This window comes from Schistocerca serialis, chromosome 1, assembly GCF_023864345.2.
Source record: "Schistocerca serialis cubense isolate TAMUIC-IGC-003099 chromosome 1, iqSchSeri2.2, whole genome shotgun sequence".
Taxonomy (NCBI): Eukaryota; Metazoa; Arthropoda; class Insecta; order Orthoptera; family Acrididae; genus Schistocerca; species Schistocerca serialis.
In genome coordinates this window covers 978,969,473-978,989,247 of record NC_064638.1, presented here as the reverse complement: position 1 = coordinate 978,989,247, position 19,775 = coordinate 978,969,473, and the positions used below count along the sequence as shown (strand labels likewise).

General features: G+C 40.6%; 1 protein-coding gene across 3 annotated transcripts in view; it reads left to right on the top strand.

Annotated features, from left to right (window-relative positions):
- LOC126412923 (discoidin domain-containing receptor 2-like) overlaps positions 1–19,775 on the top strand; it is a 911,045-nt gene that overhangs the window by 814,673 nt on the left and 76,597 nt on the right. For all 3 annotated transcript variants that reach the window (XM_050082831.1, XM_050082824.1, XM_050082815.1), the window contains exon 13: positions 9,595–9,704. In XM_050082831.1, coding sequence (XP_049938788.1) covers positions 9,595–9,704 — 110 coding nt within the window. The remainder of the gene's footprint in view (positions 1–9,594; positions 9,705–19,775) is intronic.

Genomic DNA, 19,775 nt, shown 5'->3' with positions numbered 1-19,775 from the left:
GCTGTTAGCACCACGAAAAATACATTTGCATTTGGAGTGCCAGGACTGTTGTGTTGTGTGGCCCTTTACTGCCCCCAGATGACCATCATCAGGAAGTATGGTGACGACCTGAGGAAGCTCCCATTCTTGTAATGTCTTGAAGAGGCACAGTGGTGTTTCTCCTGGTGTCATGATGTGGGGAGGCATTGGATGTGACTTGAGGTCATAGCTAGTAGTAGTGGTTGAGGGAACTCTTATGGCACAATGGTATGTCTTGAACACCCTGCATCCTCATGTGTTAGCTCTCATGAGTCACTTGTCAACAGGACAATGCTGGGCCACACATTCTTCATGTCTCTGTAAACTATCTGCATGATTTTGAGGCATTCCTGTGGCCAGCAAGATCACCAAATCAATCCCTGACAGAGTATACATGAGACCAGCTTGGACCTCAGAGACACTTATGTTTGAACCCCAGTGCCGTTATTGAGCATATGAAACCTTAACTCATGAGGTGTCCTTTTTCTAACATATACCATGAGGTGCGGCCTCTGAGACACCTATGTTTGAACTGAGATTTAAGGGGTAAATCATTTGACATTTTTAATTTAAGTTATATGACATTAATGTTACATTTATTTAAGTGTTGTTTAAATAATCTTTGTTGATTTTGGTGCACTAAATAAAGCCTGTGGTATTTTATTTCTCATCACACAAAATTACATTCTTTTGTGCATTTTTAAATAGTCCACATAAGTGAAATGAATTACATTCTGATAAATTATAGTAGCTCTATAGCAAGTGAATTTTCACATAAAACTGAATACCACATTTTAAACATGCACTTAAAAATAGCACTTGGTAGGGACAAAAATAAAACCTGCAAGGTTGACATTCAGCTTTGGGTTCCACATATTCCTCTATCAGCACTTTGAACACAACTGATTTTGACTAACACTAAGTACTTTATTGATGAAACAGAGAGGTCCCCATCACAATTGTCCTGAAGTTGTTCCCCGTGTTTTATGTTCCGTTTTATATTCCTGTTCTGGGATTTTTCTTGCCACCCGTCTCCCTATGTTACTGAATGGGCGCTGAAGACCTTGCTGTTGTGCGCCCAAAAACCCCTCTACTACTACTACTACTACTGAAGTTGTTCCTCTGAATGGCCCTCCACTAGCACAGTTGTGACCACTGTCTTGTAAAATTGTCATCTTTTTTGTCTGTTCCTTGCTCTCTATCATAAGCACCTTACTCCAACCATCAGCTAACAATTTTATCAAACCTAGGATCATTAAAACTAACACTTCCCTGCAAATACATTTTGTACTCTACATAAAAAAATTGGTACGTATTTTATGAGGTGCGATCTAGGAGACACCAATACATGTGATTAACACATGACAGCAACAAACAAAGAAGGCAATATTGCATCCAAAAACAAAACATTGCACAATTGGCAGTTAAACAAGGGAAGGAGGGAGTACAGAAGCATTTTGCAAAAACTGACTTTGAATAGTGACTCCGAAAACTTTCACACGGTCTGAGAGACCACACCTCGTAAGTTAAGGGTTAAGAACCAATTTCAGCAGTTGTGGCCTCACAAAAAGATGCAATGGCTTTATGACACCCTTCCCAATTGAATCACTGCATGCATGCAAGCCAGAGGGGTTGCAATGTCATACTATGCAGGCTCATACTCCCAAAAGGTTTTGTAAATTTGACTCAATTTTGTAATCACTGAAATAACATCAGACACCCTCTAAACGCATGAAGTTCTATTTTGTTTCCTTCTCCTCTCTGAGTGTTTCACTTTTGTTGATTAGTTAAAGTATGAGTATGAAAAAAGTTCTATCTTTCGTGAAACATTTGTTTGTCATAGTTTTTCAGTGGCCATTCTGTTTTTCTTCTCTTTAGCTTGTATAATTTAAATTTCATATTGTCTATCACTATTCTAACAAATTGCCACTTTCTGTTTAGCATTGCACTTCAATGGAAGAGTTAGACTAAGCAGCCCATTAAAGTTGCCACAATGAAACCATAGTCTACAATTTCACAAACATTCCCAATTTAATTACTCATAAATGTTTCAGCTATTCTTTGTACTGGCATATAGAATGTATAAATGTTCAGAAAATGTCACTGTACACTCATTTTCAGTATACAGCTGGATGTACTTGAGGTTACTAAGTGATGTTTCAAGAGGATACTCTGCTGTTATCTGCAGATGATTTATCAAAACTGATTACTGAAAAATCACAGCCAGTTGAAGTTTTGTCATCTTGTCACCACAGTTTCATGATACAAACATAAAAAAAAGTTTTGCATCACCTCAGTTCCGAGAGTTCTGGAACCTGTACAGAAAATTGGAATAGAGATCAACATAAACATCATTTCTGCCCTTTTTATTGCTCATGAAAACCATATATTGCATGTTGTGCCACCATACAGCAAGATGTTCAGAGGTGGTGGTCCAGATTGCTGTGCACACCAGTACCTGTAATACGCAGTAGCACGTCATCTTGCATTGATGTGTGCCTGTATTCATCGTGGCATACTATCCACAAGTTCATCAAGGCACTGTCAGTCCAGATTGTTCCACTCCTCAACGGTGATTCAGCATAGATCTCTCAGCCTGGTTGGTGGGTCACATCATCCATAAATGGCCCTTTTCAGTCTATCCCAGGCATGTTCGATAGGGTTCAGGTCTGGAGCACATGCTGGCCACTGAAGTCGAGCGAAGTCATTATCCTGAAGGAAGTCATTCACAAGATGTGCATGATGGAGGGTACAAATTGTCATCCATGAAGATGAATGCCTCACCAATATGCTGCCAATATGGCTGCACTATCGGTCGCAGGATGGCCTTCATGTATCGTACAGCCATTACTGCGCCTTCCATGACCACCAGCAGCATACGTCACCCCCACATAATGCCACTCCAAAACAGCAGGGAACCTCCACCTTGCTGCACTTGCTGAACAGTGTGTCTAAGGCGTTCATCCTGACTGGGTTGCCTTGAAACAAGTCTCCGACGATTGTTTGGTTGAAGGCATATGGGACACTCATTGGTGAAGAGAACATGGTGCCAATCCTGAGCGGTCCATTTGGCATGTTGTTGGGCCCATCTGTATGGTGCTGCATGGTATCATGGTTGCAAAGATGGACCTCGCCATGGACATAAGGAGTGAAGTTGCACATCATGCAGCCTATTGCACAGTTTGAGTTGTAAAACAATGTCCTATGGCTGCATGAAAAGCATTAGTCAACGTGGTGGAGTTGTTGTCAGGGTTCCTCTGAGCCATAATCTGTAGGTAGTGGTCATCCACTGCAGTAGTAGCCCTTGGGCAGCCTGAGCAAGGCATGTCATGTGACGTCTGGACACTACCCTTGTTGAGAGCCCTTCCTGGCACAAAGTAACAATGCGGACATGATCGAACCGTGGTATTCACCGTCTAGGCATGGTTGAACTACAGACAACATGAGCCGCATACCTCCACCTTGGTGGAATGACTGGAACTGATTGGCAGTCGGACCCCCTCTGTCTAATAGGTGCTGCTCATGCATCGTTGTTTACATCTTTGGGCAAGTCTAAACAGTCAAAGGGACTGTGTCTGTGATACAACATCCACAGTCAACTTCTGTCTTCAGGAGTTCTGGGAAGTGGGGTGATGCAAACCTTTTTTTGATGTGTGTAATAATAAGTAGTGTGACAGAATTGTTCACTGATAGGTCTCATTACTGAAGTCTCCTCATTAACAGGGCAGATCACCAATTTCAGTAAGACATAATTCACACTGCACAGCCCAAATAGAAAGGTACCTGCAACAGAATTCCATTGCTGTTGTAATTCTTGTCATATCCTGTAGCTATGCAATGTTTTCCCCCTTCAAAATGACTAGTGGCTCCACATGTCTTTCATCAATTATGCACATATTGCTGCCTTGGTACCAGAAGTGTTTGATCATCATTAGTGTGTTTGATCATCATTAGTGTACGATTCATCCTCTGTTTCTCAGAAGAATTAGCAACACTGGGGACCCGAGATGTTGAACTTGCTCATTTTGCTATGGAGATGATATTTTCTACCTTTTTTTATCTGTCAGTAATTTTATTCATTAGGCTAAAAGAGTCACTGAGGTGAGATTAAAACTGGTTAATGATAATCAAAGACTAGAAGAATACTTTTTGTTAGAACATACGTAGCCTTTCCAACACTTGAGTTGGTGTACTTACACAATCAGAGGAAAATGAGTAAAAGAACTGTGGCAGCTTAAAAAGTATCAGTCACTGCCAATTTTTCAATGCTACAGAATTTGGTTTCTCTAAAAGCGAGACTCGAACAATAGGATGTAAATCACCCCTCAGAAAGTGCACCACTATGTTGAGACTAAAAAATAGGGTATCTGCCATTCCTTTGAGTCTGTACAAAACAGGTAGCAATATGATTTCATCTAAACAATTGCCTCGTAAATAGGAACATAGATTTCTAACTAAACAAATTATGAGATTATAAAGTGCTGCTAAGACCCACCAATGGTGCTGTCCTTGCACATACATACATGGTGATTATGAACTTCTTCCCTGTGCAAACAACTCTTGACCACCACACAACACAACTCAAGAAGTAGATGAATTTGGAAGACATAAGAAAATTCACCCCCCCATGAACCATGGACCTTGCCGTTGGTGGGGAGGCTTGCGTGCCTCAGCGATACAGATAGCCGTACCGTAGGTGCAACCACAACGGAGGGGTATCTGTTGAGAGGCCAGACAAACGTGTGGTTCCTGAAGAGGGGCAGCAGCCTTTTCAGTAGTTGCAAGGGCAACAGTCTGGATGATTGACTGATCTGGCCTTGTAACAATAACCAAAACGGCCTTGCTGTGCTGGTACTGCGAACGGCTGAAAGCAAGGGGAAACTACAGCCGTAATTTTTCCCGAGGGCATGCAGCTTTACTGTATGATTACATGATGATGGCGTCCTCTTGGGTAAAATATTCCGGAGGTAAAATAGTCCCCCATTCGGATCTCCGGGTGGGGACTACTCAAGAGGATGTCGTTATCAGGAAAAAGAAAACTGGCGTTCTACGGATCGGAGCGTGGAATGTCAGATCCCTTAATCGGGCAGGTAGGTTAGAAAATTTAAAAAGGGAAATGGATAGGTTGAAGTTAGATATAGTGGGAATTAGTGAAGTTCGGTGGCAGGAGGAACAAGACTTCTGGTCAGGTGACTACAGGGCTATAAACACAAAATCAAATAGGGGTAATGCAGGAGTAGGTTTAATAATGAATAGGAAAATAGGAATGCGGGTAAGCTACTACAAACAGCATAGTGAACGCATTATTGTGGCCAAGATAGATACGAAGCCCACGCCTACTACAGTAGTACAAGTTTATATGCCAACTAGCTCTGCAGATGACGAAGAAATTGAAGAAATGTATGATGAAATAAAAGAAATTATTCAGATTGTGAAGGGAGACGAAAACTTAATAGTCATGGGTGACTGGAATTCGAGTGTAGGAAAAGGGAGAGAAGGAAACATAGTAGGTGAATATGGATTGGGGGACAGAAATGAAAGAGGAAGCCGCCTGGTCGAATTTTGCACAGAGCACAACATAATCATAACTAACACTTGGTTTAAGAATCATGAAAGAAGGTTGTATACATGGAAGAACCCTGGAGATACTAAAAGGTATCAGATAGATTATATAATGGTAAGACAGAGATTTAGGAACCAGGTTTTAAATTGTAAGACATTTCCAGGGGCAGATGTGGACTCTGACCACAATCTATTGGTTATGACCTGTAGATTAAAACTGAAGAAACTGCAAAAAGGTGGGAATTTAAGGAGATGGGACCTGGATAAACTAAAAGAACCAGAGGTTGTACAGAGATTCAGGGAGAGCATAAGGGAGCAATTGACAGGGATGGGGGAAATAAATACAGTAGAAGAAGAATGGGTAGCTTTGAGGGATGAAGTAGTGAAGGCAGCAGAGGATCAAGTAGGTAAAAAGACGAGGGCTAGTAGAAATCCTTGGGTAACAGAAGAAATATTGAATTTACTTGATGAAAGGAGAAAATATAAAAATGCAGTAAGTGAAACAGGCAAAAAGGAATACAAACGTCTCAAAAATGAGATCGACAGGAAGTGCAAAATGGCTAAGCAGGGATGGCTAGAGGACAAATGTAAGGATGTAGAGGCTTACCTCACTAGGGGTAAGATAGATACCGCCTATAGGAAAATTAAAGAGACCTTTGGAGATAAGAGAACGACTTGTATGAATATCAAGAGCTCAGATGGAAACCCAGTTCTAAGCAAAGAAGGGAAAGCAGAAAGGTGGAAGGAGTATATAGAGGGTCTATACAAGGGCGATGTACTTGAGGACAATATTATGGAAATGGAAGAGGATGTAGATGAAGATGAAATGGGAGATATGATACTGCGTGAAGAGTTTGACAGAGCACTGAAAGACCTGAGTCGAAACAAGGCCCCCGGAGTAGACAATATTCCATTGGAACTACTGACGGCCCTGGGAGAGCCAGTCCTGACAAAACTCTACCATCTGGTGAGCAAGATGTATGAAACAGGCGAAATACCCTCAGACTTCAAGAAGAATATAATAATTCCAATCCCAAAGAAAGCAGGTGTTGACAGATGTGAAAATTACCGAACTATCAGCTTAATAAGTCACAGCTGCAAAATACTAACACGAATTCTTTACAGACGAATGGAAAAACTAGTAGAAGCCAACCTCGGGGAAGATCAGTTTGGATTCCGTAGAAACACTGGAACACGTGAGGCAATACTGACCTTACGACTTATCTTAGAAGAAAGATTAAGGAAAGGCAAACCTACGTTTCTGGCATTTGTAGACTTAGAGAAAGCTTTTGACAATGTTGACTGGAATATTCTCTTTAAAATTCTAAAGGTGGCAGGGGTAAAATACAGGGAGCGAAAGGCTATTTACAATTTGTACAGAAACCAGATGGCAGTTATAAGAGTCGAAGGACATGAAAGGGAAGCAGTGGTTGGGAAGGGAGTAAGACAGGGTTGTAGCCTCTCCCCGATGTTGTTCAATCTGTATATTGAGCAAGCAGTAAAGGAAACAAAAGAAAAATTCGGAGTAGGTATTAAAATTCATGGAGAAGAAATAAAAACTTTGAGGTTCGCCGATGACATTGTAATTCTGTCAGAGACAGCAAAGGACTTGGAAGAGCAGTTGAATGGAATGGACAGTGTCTTGAAAGGAGGATATAAGATGAACATCAACAAAAGCAAAACAAGGATAATGGAATGTAGTCTAATTAAGTCGGGTGATGCTGAGGGAATTAGATTAGGAAATGAGGCACTTAAAGTAGTAAAGGAGTTTTGCCATTTGGGGAGCAAAATAACTGATGACGGTCGAAGTAGAGAGGATATAAAATGTAGGCTGGCAATGGCAAGGAAAGCGTTTCTGAAGAAGAGAAATTTGTTAACATCCAGTATTGATTTAAGTGTCAGGAAGTCATTTCTGAAAGTATTCGTATGGAGTGTAGCCATGTATGGAAGTGAAACGTGGACGATAAATAGTTTGGACAAGAAGAGAATAGAAGCTTTCGAAATGTGGTGCTACAGAAGAATGCTGAAGATTAGATGGGTAGATCACATAACTAATGAGAAAGTATTGAATAGGATTGAGGAGAAGAGAAGTTTGTGGCACAACTTGACCAGAAGAAGGGATCGGTTGGTAGGACATGTTCTGAGGCATCAAGGGATCACCAATTTAGTATTGGAGGGCAGCGTGGAGGGTAAAAATCGTAGAGGGAGACCAAGAGATGAATACACTAAGCAGATTCAGAAGGATGTAGGTTGCAGTACGTACTGGGAGATGAAAAAGCTTGCACAGGATAGAGTAGCATGGAGAGCTGCATCAAACCAGTCTCAGGACTGAAGACCACAACAACAACAACAACAAGAAAATTCACTGCTGGCTTTTAAAATTTCTATGTCAGGAAGGACAGAAAGCAATAAAATTTTATCTCTTGCACATATATATTATAGCAGGGAGAATACATATGAAATTTATTGGTTATTAGAGGGTATACAGAATGTGAAATATTGTACAAATACCTGACACCTCTGGCAGCAACAATGGCTTAAACACAGGTAGGCATGAAGTAAAACTGGGCTTGAATGACAGATACAGGTCAACTTTAAGCCCATTCATCAGCCTCAGTGCTTGGTGAGTGGTGGAATAACAGTCTCTCAGCAAACTGCATGCTTTGAATGAGTGAGAGATTTCAAGAATGTCCTGGTTAGGGTAACAGTCAAACATTCTCTGTATCAAAGTAGGTCAGGATAGTGTGGGCAGTATGTGGTCTTACATTATCTTGTTGATAAATAATGTCATGGAGACACCAGAAATAGGACACAGCCACCTGGCTTAAGGCCTAAGAAATGTAAAGGCTGCTACCCAAGTAATCAGCTGCGTCAACCAGACATTATTGTGTTGTGTGCCTAATGGCACCCATACAATGACAATAAGAGCTGGCACCATACCACTAGACAAGTGGGGTTAATGAGAGACTATTTGGTATGGAGTAGGGTATGACAGTCATCACATCCCAACCGATGCGAGCAAGAATGTTGTGGAATGGCAAACAGCAGTCATAACAGGCCATGATCCTGTTGTTGTTGAATTTTGTTTGTTGTGTGCTGCCTTCCTTGTGCTGCAATTTCTGTGACCAGAAGTGTATATGAAGAAAAGTAGATACAGCCACAGTCAAATTATTGCGCAGCAGATACAGTTGTCTCACTTGCATCGTTTTGATACTTCACACGCTTAAGTTTAATTAAACTCATTGTATAGAATTGCAGGGCACTACATAATACAAATCATATAACTTTCCACTTTGCATCAACAAACAGCATTAAAATAGTCACAGATGCCTGATAAAACACATACTGTGAAGGTACAGAACTGACAGTCATACATTTGTTTTGAAATGCAGGGAGCAAAGGCTATTAGACTATCACTATGTAGTATGACATAAATGTACACAATGGTTTTCATCCATTATGTGTGTGTATGTATATGTCTGTGGAAACCTTGAATGAAACAGCTGGTCAAAGCCAGAAACATTGAATTCCTAAAGACCTACTTCAAACCTGGAGTTGCTAATTCCAAGTGCAAGCCGTGATAGTCCCTGTGGAATGGCCTAACCAATTCATATTCTGGTTTTTAAAACTGAGCCTGTTTAAAGTCTGTAATGATTTCACAATTGCATGACTTAAGAAGCACTATTGTTGTTCTTTTTCTATAAGAAAAACAAGACTATTTCTTGATTTAAGACCATACCTTATAATCAAACACTAACTGAAAAACTGAACACGGCATTTGTGTCAAAGAAAGATAAAGAATTCCTTAGCATTTTCCCTCTATCTACAGAGGTTCATATTTCTTATAACAGTGTACATATGTTACATTTCAGGGGAAGTGCTGGTAAAATAAGTAGTAAATAATATTAGAAATAATTAACACAAGATGAACATGTAAAAAAATGTAGATATGTTTTTAACAACTAAATAAGAATTTAACAGGGCAATTCTCTTATAAAACCTGTTTGATTTCAGATAAACTTATGTACAACAAGCAGATATCCAGAGGACATCAGTTCTGACTGCTCTGACTATGATCTTGTAGCTGTGAAGATTCTGAGACAAGGTGCATCAGAATCAAAACGGTATGCTTTCTCAGTTCCATTCTCTTTATTGTTTTTCTTATGTTAATATTCTAACTTTCATTTATTCATTCACACTTCATATTGCATCAATACCATCAAGAAACAGCAACTGCAAGCTGCTTGTGTGAAATATACTAACAACCTGTTAAAATTAGTGCTAATCTATTAAAATAAACCAACAAACAAACACCGTCCAAATGGGTCTTGAAGGCCCAATTGTAATGACCAGCCACCGTGTCACCCTCAGCCCTTAGACGTCACCTGATGCAGATATGGACGGTGCTCATGGTCAGCACAGCACTCTCCTGGCCGTTATCAGTTTTTGTGATTGGTGTCACTACCTCTCAATTAAGTAGCTCCTCAACTGATCTCACAAGAGCTGAGTGCACCCTGCCACTTACCTACAGCACTCAGCAGGTGCTGTTGGTGGCCCATCCAAGTTCTAGCCAAGCCCGACAGTGCTTAACTTTGATGATCCGATGGAAACCAATGTTACCACTGCGGCAAGGGCATTGGCATGTGCTAGTCTATTTGCATTGAAAATTATGAGTATTACTTCTTGATTACATTTACAAATTAAGTATAATTATATTAGGAGAAAAGCAGATTCCTTACCAGGAGCCTCTGTACTTTCTCTTACACTACTCAGCTGCTGTTTTTAACTAACATTTCAAACTAAGCATAAATATAATGCAGCACAGAACACTGTTAGCTCTCTGTACACTGAGAAAGTTAAAAACTTAAGATGAACATAATTTTAAATTTTTCATCTCTGAATCCCATTATTCTCATAATTTATAGGAGTAGTGGCTAATAAGGCATTCTTTTCTTAAGTTTTTAATGCTTGGAGATTTTCAGTTCCATGCCTGATGTCTGCCAGAGTGTGGCATCAAAACGTACATTTCCCTTCTTAAACCTAGACAGACAACCCTCTGAGTTGCATGCTGTCCTTTTGCTATTAATATTTTTGGCTGACACCTTAAAATTTTTGGGTTCACAATAAAAGACTAAGTTAATTTAGTGTCAGCCACAGTGCCTTTCTCTGATTTTTCAAGTTATAAAAGGAGATTTCTGAACTGGCATTGAAGAGTGCACATAACGTTATGGCTTACATTACACAGGCTAACGAAAACTTTTTTTTGAGAAACGTTTTTTTACATTGATAGCTAATCTTCATACATTTTTATGAGCTGAATCCAAATGTAGCCTTAGTTTTTTTGTATCACCCATAGTTTTCAAGCAATATGTGTTTTATTATATAGTATAAAAATCCTATGCTATACGGTAAACAGGGAAATTAATGAAATGCTTTGTTACAACATAAGCATGGTTTATATTTACAGTAAGCTACTTAAAACAATGATATGTGCTAATAGAGGTTTTATGTGTCAGCTGGAATTGGTTTGTATTTTCTTTCTCTTTTAGCATTGAAGCTTCTTATGTAGCTTTCTCTAAGGTGAGTCGCTTGATGAACTTCTCGGTGAAGTGACCAATAGTAGTCCCCCATGATGGTGGTGTTCCAGCGGCCTTGGTAGCATTTTTCCATCACTTTAATGTGCTGGTGAAAATGCTCACCTTGCTCCTCTTTAACATCTCCCATATTGTCTGGGAAGTAATCAAGGTGATTGTTCAAAAAGTGAACTTTCAGGCTCATTAAACATCCTAAAGTTTTAAACTCCTTTAACATTGTAGCTATAATAGAAACATATTTTGGTTCTTTTTCATGTCCTAAGAAGTGTATATATATATATATATATATATATATATATATATATAATGGAAGGAAACATTCCACGTGGGAAAAATTATATATAAAAACAAAGATGAGGTGACTTACCGAACAAAAGCGCTGGCAGGTCGATAGACGCACAAACAAACACAAACATACACACAAAATTCAAGCTTTCGCAACAAACTGTTGCCTCATCAGGAAAGAGGGAAGGAGAGGGGAAGACGAAAGGAAGTGGGTTTTAAGGGAGAGGGTAAGGAGTCATTCCAATCCCGGGAGCGTAAAGACTTACCTTGGGGGAAAAAAGGACAGGTATACAATCGCACACACGCACATATCCATCCACACATACAGACACAAGCAGACATATTTAAAGACAAAGAGTTTGGGCAGAGATGTCAGTCGAGGCAGAAGTGTAGAGGCAAAGAAGTTGTTGAAAGACAGGTGAGGTATGAGTGGCGGCAACTTGAAATTAGCGGAGATTGAGGCCTGGCGGATGACGAGAAGAGAGGATATACTGAAGGGCAAGTTCCCATCTCCGGAGTTCGGATAGGTTGGTGTTGGTGGGAAGTATCCAGATAACCCGGACGGTGTAACACTGTGCCAAGATGTGCTGGCCGTGCACCAAGGCATGTTTAGCCACAGGGTGATCCTCATTACCAACAAACACTGTCTGCCTGTGTCCATTCATGCGAATGGACAGTTTGTTGCTGGTCATTCCCACATAGAATGCGTCACAGTGTAGGCAGGTCAGTTGGTAAACCACGTGGGTGCTTTCACACGTGGCTCTGCCTTTGATCGTGTACACCTTCCGGGTTACAGGACTGGAGTAGGTGGTGGTGGGAGGGTGCATGGGACAGGTTTTGCATCGGGGGCGGTTACAAGGATAGGAGCCAGAGGGTAGGGAAGGTGGTTTGGGGATTTCATAGGGATGAACTAACAGGTTACGAAGGTTAGGTGGACGGCGGGAAGACACTCTTGGCGGAGTGGGGAGGATTTCATGAAGGATGGATCTCATTTCAGGGCAGGATTTGAGGAAGTCGTATCCCTGCTGGAGAGCCACATTCAGAGTCTGGTCCAGTCCCGGAAAGTATCCTGTCACAAGTGGGGCACTTTTGTGGTTCTTCTGTGGGAGATTCTGGGTTTGAGGGGACGAGGAAGTGGCTCTGGTTATTTGCTTCTGTACCAGGTCGGGAGGGTAGTTGCGGGATGCGAAAGCTGTTTTCAGGTTGTTGGTGTAATGATTCAGGGATTCCGGACTGGAGCAGATTCGTTTGCCACGAAGACCTAGGCTGTAGGGAAGGGACCGTTTGATGTGGAATGGGTGGCAGCTGTCATAATGGAGGTACTGTTGCTTGTTGGTGGGTTTGATGTGGACGGACGTGTGAAGTTGGCCATTGGACAGGTGGAGGTCAACGTCAACGTCAAGGAATGTGGCATGGGATTTGGAGTAGGACCAGGTGAAACTGATGGAACCAAAGGAGTTGAGGTTGGAGAGGAAATTCTGGAGTTCTTCTTCACTGTGAGTCCAGATCATGAAGATGTCATCAATAAATCTGTACCAAACCCAGTCTCTCCCATCTACTCAATCTCCCACTTCCAGCTCCACTCCCTCCAAAACCTCAAAATTCCGATCAACACAATCTGGAACCACAACACCCTAATTCAGTAGTTAACCTTTCCTCCAAACCTCTCTCCCAATCCGAAACCTCTGTCCTATCCAAAGGCCTCACCTTCAGCCCCACTCCCAGATTCAACCAAACAGCCCTCGTCAAAGATTTACTGTCCTACACTCGTACTCTCTGCTGGAAGTATCACTTTGCCACGAAGAAAAATGATCCTAATCCTACTCCTAATGATCCGACTCCTCAAGACACCATCCAAATTGAACCCTGCCTGGAACAGTTCCGTCCTCCGTCACAGCGGGACCCACCTCCTCTTCCTCAAAATCACCCTCTCCAAACCTTCCAGGAATTTCTGACTTCCAGCCTTGCATCTCAATCCTTCTTAAAAAACCTTAATCCTACACCCAACATCACCACTGCTAAAGGAGGAAACTACTCTATAACACCTCCGAAAGTTCCTGTTGAGGATATTATTGCAAATGTAGAAGCAGGTATACGTACTCTCCCCAAAGAAACTGCAAATGCAATCCGGATCGAAACCACCAGAGTATTATGCCGCAGTAAACCTCTGGAAAGTAATTTAACCAATGGCGAAAGAAAGGCTCTGAGAGATTTAAATGCAGATGAAGACATAGTGATTGTTCCTGCTGATAAAGGGAATGCTACGGTCGTTTTAAATACAGAAGATTATCAAAGCAAAATTTTGAATCTTTTAACGGCAGGGCAATACAAAAAACTTAAGAAAGATCCTACAGCCAGCGTACTACGGAAAACAAATAATTTGATAAAATCGGCCACTTCTATTCAAAAAGAAGAAAAAAGAGCTTTATTGAAGACTGAAGCTATGTGTCCTAGACTCTATGGCCTACCCAAGGTACATAAGAAGGACCTTCCTCTGAGACCGATTGTTAGTGCTATCAATTCTCCTACGTACGAAATAGCAAAATATCTAACAACTCGCTTACAACCATATTTAGGAAAAACGGATTCATATATAAAGGACTCACGTCATTTTATAGAGAAAATTAAAGGTTTAATTCTGACTCCTGAAGATATTTTAGTAAGTTTCGATGTAGTATCTTTATTTACTATGATTCCAGTTAATGAAGTTATGGATTTTATAACGGATATTTTTCCAGAAGATCTGACTGCTCTTTTCAGACACTGTCTTACTTCCAGTCATTTCCAGTGGAATAATGAGTTTTACGAACAACTTAATGGCGTAGCAATGGGTAACCCATTGGGTCCTGCAGTAGCTAATTTCTACATGGAGAAATTCGAACAGTCAGCCTTGGAAAAAGCAGATAAGAAACCATCTCGCTGGTATCGGTATGTAGACGATACATTTGTAGTCTGGCCACATGGTAGAGAAGCCTTAGGCGAATTTTTTGATTACCTTAATAATATAAATCCAAGAATCCAGTTTACCATGGAGAGAGAAAATGATAACAAAATACCGTTTTTGGATGTTTTAGTTATGAGACAGACGGATGGAAGCTTGAAACAACAGATTTTTAGAAAAATAACGCACACAGACAGATAGTTACATAAAAACTCTAACCACCATCCAAAACAAAAAAGAGGTGTGATTACAAGTCTCGTTGACAGAGCCAGACGGATTTGCACGCCGGAGTATCTAGACGACGAATTAAAACATCTGAAGCACGCTTTTGAGAAAAATGGCTACTCAAAGAAAGAAGTAAGCAGAATTCTGCACCCAAACAACAAAAAGCTTAAGGACAAGTCCGAAAAACGATGGAAGAATACAGTCTCTCTCCCTTTTATAAAGAAAGTAACGGATCAGATTGGAAAGATTTTAAGTAAACATGATATTAGACCTGTTTTTAGACCAACGAAGAAAATTTGTCATGTTCTTCGGTCTGTAAAAGATAAACGCGCTCCTCTATCAGCCAGTGGCGTATATAAAATTCCGTGTACATGTGGTAAAGTTTATGTTGGAACAACAAAAAGAAGCGTAAATACACGGTTAAAAGAACACAGAAGTCTTTGCCGATTAGGAAAAACAGATAAATCGGCTGTAGCAGAACACGCTTTTCAGCCAGGAAATCATCAAGTGAAGTTTTCCGAAACAAAAATTTTATCTACGACGACGAACTATTACCCACGGCTTTGTAGAGAAGCAATTGAAATATATAAACATAGGGATAATTTTAATCGGAAAGAAGAGACCATGAAACTTAGTGATATTTGGACAGTAGCACTACAGAATTGCTAGACAGTTTTATCCGTGACAAGGTTACGATCGATAGTTAAGTTTTATCTCTGACAAAGGTTATCTCTGCATACCACGTGTAACTCTGGTCACGCCCACTTTCTACGATACATAAGTCGCTCTCAGACGTCCGACCCGTCAGTCGGCAAGACTCACCGGAGGAGAAACACCCCTCTGAAGATGTCCAGCGAAGCACTGGACGAAACGTTAGGAGCTGAAGAGTTTCATGGACCACGACCTTACATCCCGCAAGGTTTACCAGAAGATATTTCATCCGGTCGTGAAAGCCTTCATACTATGATCAAATAACCAGAGCCACTTCCTCGTCCCCTCAAACCCAGAATCTCCCACAGAAGAACCACAAAAGTGCCCCACTTGTGACAGGATACTTTCTGGGACTGGACCAGACTCTGAATGTGGCTCTCCAGCAGGGATACGACTTCCTCAAATCCTGCCCTGAAATGAGATCCATCCTTCATGAAATCCTCCCCACTCCGCCAAGAGTGTCTTTCCGCCGTCCACCTAACCTTCGTAACCTGTTAGTTCATCCCTATGAAATCCCCAAACCACCTTCCCTACCCTCTGGCTCCTATCCTTGTAACCGCCCCCGATGCAAAACCTGTCCCATGCACCCTCCCACCACCACCTACTCCAGTCCTGTAACCCGGAAGGTGTACACGATCAAAGGCAGAGCCACGTGTGAAAGCACCCACGTGATTTACCAACTGACCTGCCTACACTGTGACGCATTCTATGTGGGAATGACCAGCAACAAACTGTCCATTCGCATGAATGGACACAGGCAGACAGTGTTTGTTGGTAATGAGGATCACCCTGTGGCTAAACATGCCTTGGTGCACGGCCAGCACATCTTGGCACAGTGTTACACCGTCCGGGTTATCTGGATACTTCCCACCAACACCAACCTATCCGAACTCCGGAGATGGGAACTTGCCCTTCAGTATATCCTCTCTTCTCGTCATCCGCCAGGCCTCAATCTCCGCTAATTTCAAGTTGCCGCCACTCATACCTCACCTGTCTTTCAACAACTTCTTTGCCTCTACACTTCTGCCTCGACTGACATCTCTGCCCAAACTCTTTGTCTTTAAATATGTCTGCTTGTGTCTGTATGTGTGGATGGATATGTGCGTGTGTGCGATTGTATACCTGTCCTTTTTTCCCCCTAAGGTAAGTCTTTACGCTCCCGGGATTGGAATGACTTCTTACCCTCTCCCTTAAAACCCACATCCTTTCGTCTTTCCCTCTCCTTCCCTCTTTCCTGATGAGGCAACAGTTTGTTGCGAAAGCTTGAATTTTGTGTGCATGTTTGTGTTTGTTTGTGTGTCTATCGACCTGCCAGCACTTTCGTTCGGTAAGTCACATCATCTGTGTTTTTAGATATATATATATAGACACACACACACACACACACACAAATCAGTTGGTTCTACTGAGAAATTCATCAATGGAGTAGAAGGAGTTGGCCACCAATAAATCCTTTAGGTTTCTCTTAAACTGAATTTCATTGGTTGTTAAGCTTTTTATGGCTGTGGCAAGTTATTGAAAATGTGTGTTCCTGAATAATGCACACCTTTTTGTACAAGACTAAGTGTCTTTAAATCCTTGTGAAGATTATTCTTATTTCTAGTATTGATTCCATGAATTGAACTGTTGGTTTGAAAAAAGTGATATGTTTTTAATGATAAATTTCATTAAGGAATAAATATATTGGGAAGCAGTAGTTAGTATCCCTAGTTCCCTAAACAGGCTTCTGCAAGATGTTCTTGAGTTCATACCATATATAACTCTTACTGCACGTTTTCGTGTCTGGAAAACTTTAGATTGGCTTGATGAATTGCCCCAAAAAATAATCCCATATGACATTATGGAATGAAAGTAAGCATAGTACGCCAGCTTTTTCATTTTTATATCCCCTATGTCTGACACAATTCGCATTGCAAATAGAGATTTGTTAAGACACTTCAGCAGTTCTGTGGTGTGCTCCTCCCAGTTGAATTTATTATCAAGTTGTAATCCCAAGAATTTAACACTGTCCACTTCTTCTATCTGCTTGTCATCATATGTTAGGCATGTACTCGTGGGACACCCCTTACAAGTTCTGAACTGCATGTAGTGTGTTTTTTCAAAGTTTAGTGACAAAGAATTGGCTAGGAACCAGTGATTAATGTCCACAAATATTTTATTAGCTGACCTTCCTAAGACTACTCTTGATTTGCTATTTATTGCAATGTTTGTATCATCGGCAACTGAGACGAACTTGGCTTCTGGTAATGTTACGATGAAAGGTCATTGATATACACAAGAAAAAGTAAAGGCCCTAAAATGGAACCTTGTGGGACCCCACATGTAATTAGTTCCCAGTTGGATGATGCCTGATAGCTTGATACATGTCTCTTTCCTAATAACACCCTGTGTTTCCTCCCAGAGATATAAGATTTGAACCATTTTGCAGCATTTCCTGTTACACTATAATATTCCAATTTACTTAAAAGAATGGATTCACATTTAACATCAAACATCAATTTTCTAATGTCAGGTCTGACAAAGATGCCTTCTTTTAATTTAGCTTCTGAAAAGTGTGGAAACTTTTGGCAGAGATACTTAAAACATGGTCTAGCTTTAGTCAAAGCCTTTAGAAACTGTTTCATTGGGCCTAACTTTATATGTAGTGGTGGTAGGAGTACGGTTTTTGGATCTACAAGGTTTGTGAGTAGAATGTTCTTCTCACCAGGTTTTAAACACTCCCTCAGAGGCCAGTTCTTTCTGCACGAGTGTTGATCCATAGCACTACTGTCCCATTCACACAAGAAACATAGAACTTTGGTAAAGCCGCCTTGCTTACCAAGGAGCACGCATGTTACTTTTAGATCGCCACATATCATCCAACCAAGAGCAGAATAGCCTATTTTATTTAGCACTATTTCTAGGTTTTCATAGCTTTCATTCATATGTACAGAATGTCCAACAGGTATAGATTACCATTGTGTAATAAAACAGCCTTTAAACTAGTTTTTGATGAATCAATAAACAGCCCCAATCTTCTTTTTTGTATTCAATACTAAACTCATTTGTCAGACCGGGAATGGCAGAGCAGTACACTAAATCACCTTCTTGTAGAAAAAACTTGGAAAATTTCTGCTGTCTCTTTCTATACATGTATATGCTGGTTACAGCTGCCATTTCTTTTAATCTAGAGCCAAGCAATTAAGCTTTTTGTGAAGCCCAAATCCCTAACCAAATCATTAAGCTCGGTCTTAGTAAACAATTTGGGCTCTAGACTTTCTTTATTACAATGGAATTCATCATCATCTGATTCTTCTAAATCAGATTGTACATCAGAAAATACTTCTGTTGGAATAGAATTTAAATCATCTGTTGGTTGAGGAACCGGAAAATCTACACCATGCCCTACTGGTTGGATGGCGGACGGAAGGATAGGGTAGGGTAGGTTATTACCCTCTTGTTTTTCGAATTATGACCAGTAATATCAACACTAAAAGTACCAGTCATCGGAATGATTTCTTGGCTCCCTCCATATCATAGGAACAGCAAATCTAAAGGTTTTTTTCTCCTTTTTGGACCATTTTCTCAGATTTTCAACACACACATAACACCTTATGTGGCGCCCAAGATTTATTTTGGTCACCAAGTTTGGATCCAAAGTATGATAGATAAACCTTTTTCACAAAGTCTGTAATGTTTCTTTGGTGTTTTTAAATCCAAATTCACCACGAATATAACAAAACTTGTCAGCAGAGTTTTTACAGTCATGGTTAGACATTGTACTGAGCACATGTACAGGAAACAGGAAAGTGAAGTTAGTTTGACAGTAAACAGAACACCCTCAGTTGCCATAAAAATAAAATAAACCTTTTTTGCCAGCAAATGTTTTTCAGCAGTGCTACCAACATCATCTACATTCATTACACCTCCTTTTTAAATTATTTTAACAATATAAAAGCTGTTAAATTCTTTAAAAATTACTTAATTTAATAAATTTAACTGTAAAATGTGAATAAATGGTGGGTGATACAGTTTTTTGGTTTGCGACATGGCTGACACGGGTGTCATGTTCAAACTGGGAGGCAGCGGTACCTGACCTTGCTGATGTGAGGTTATGAAAAACATGTTCTTGGAATGCAGGCCATTGTTGTTCAATAGTAATGGCATCGTGGGGGGCGTCTGTATGGTTGAGGTCATTAATACGAGTGTCATAACACTCATAATCACTAGCACTGGAACACATGATGTTTTGTCCTGTGTGAAGCTTGAAGGCTCTTAGATTAATGTTCATTACGGATGCGGGTGGCCATGATTTATTGTGATTTTCTGCAGCACTTTTGTCTGAAGTACCAGCAATAGATTCACTTGATATCAAATCCGAAATATTTATCATGAAGTCACTCAGTAATTTGACACTCATTGTAGCATAATTCACTACTTGGCATTGGCAGTGATGCAAG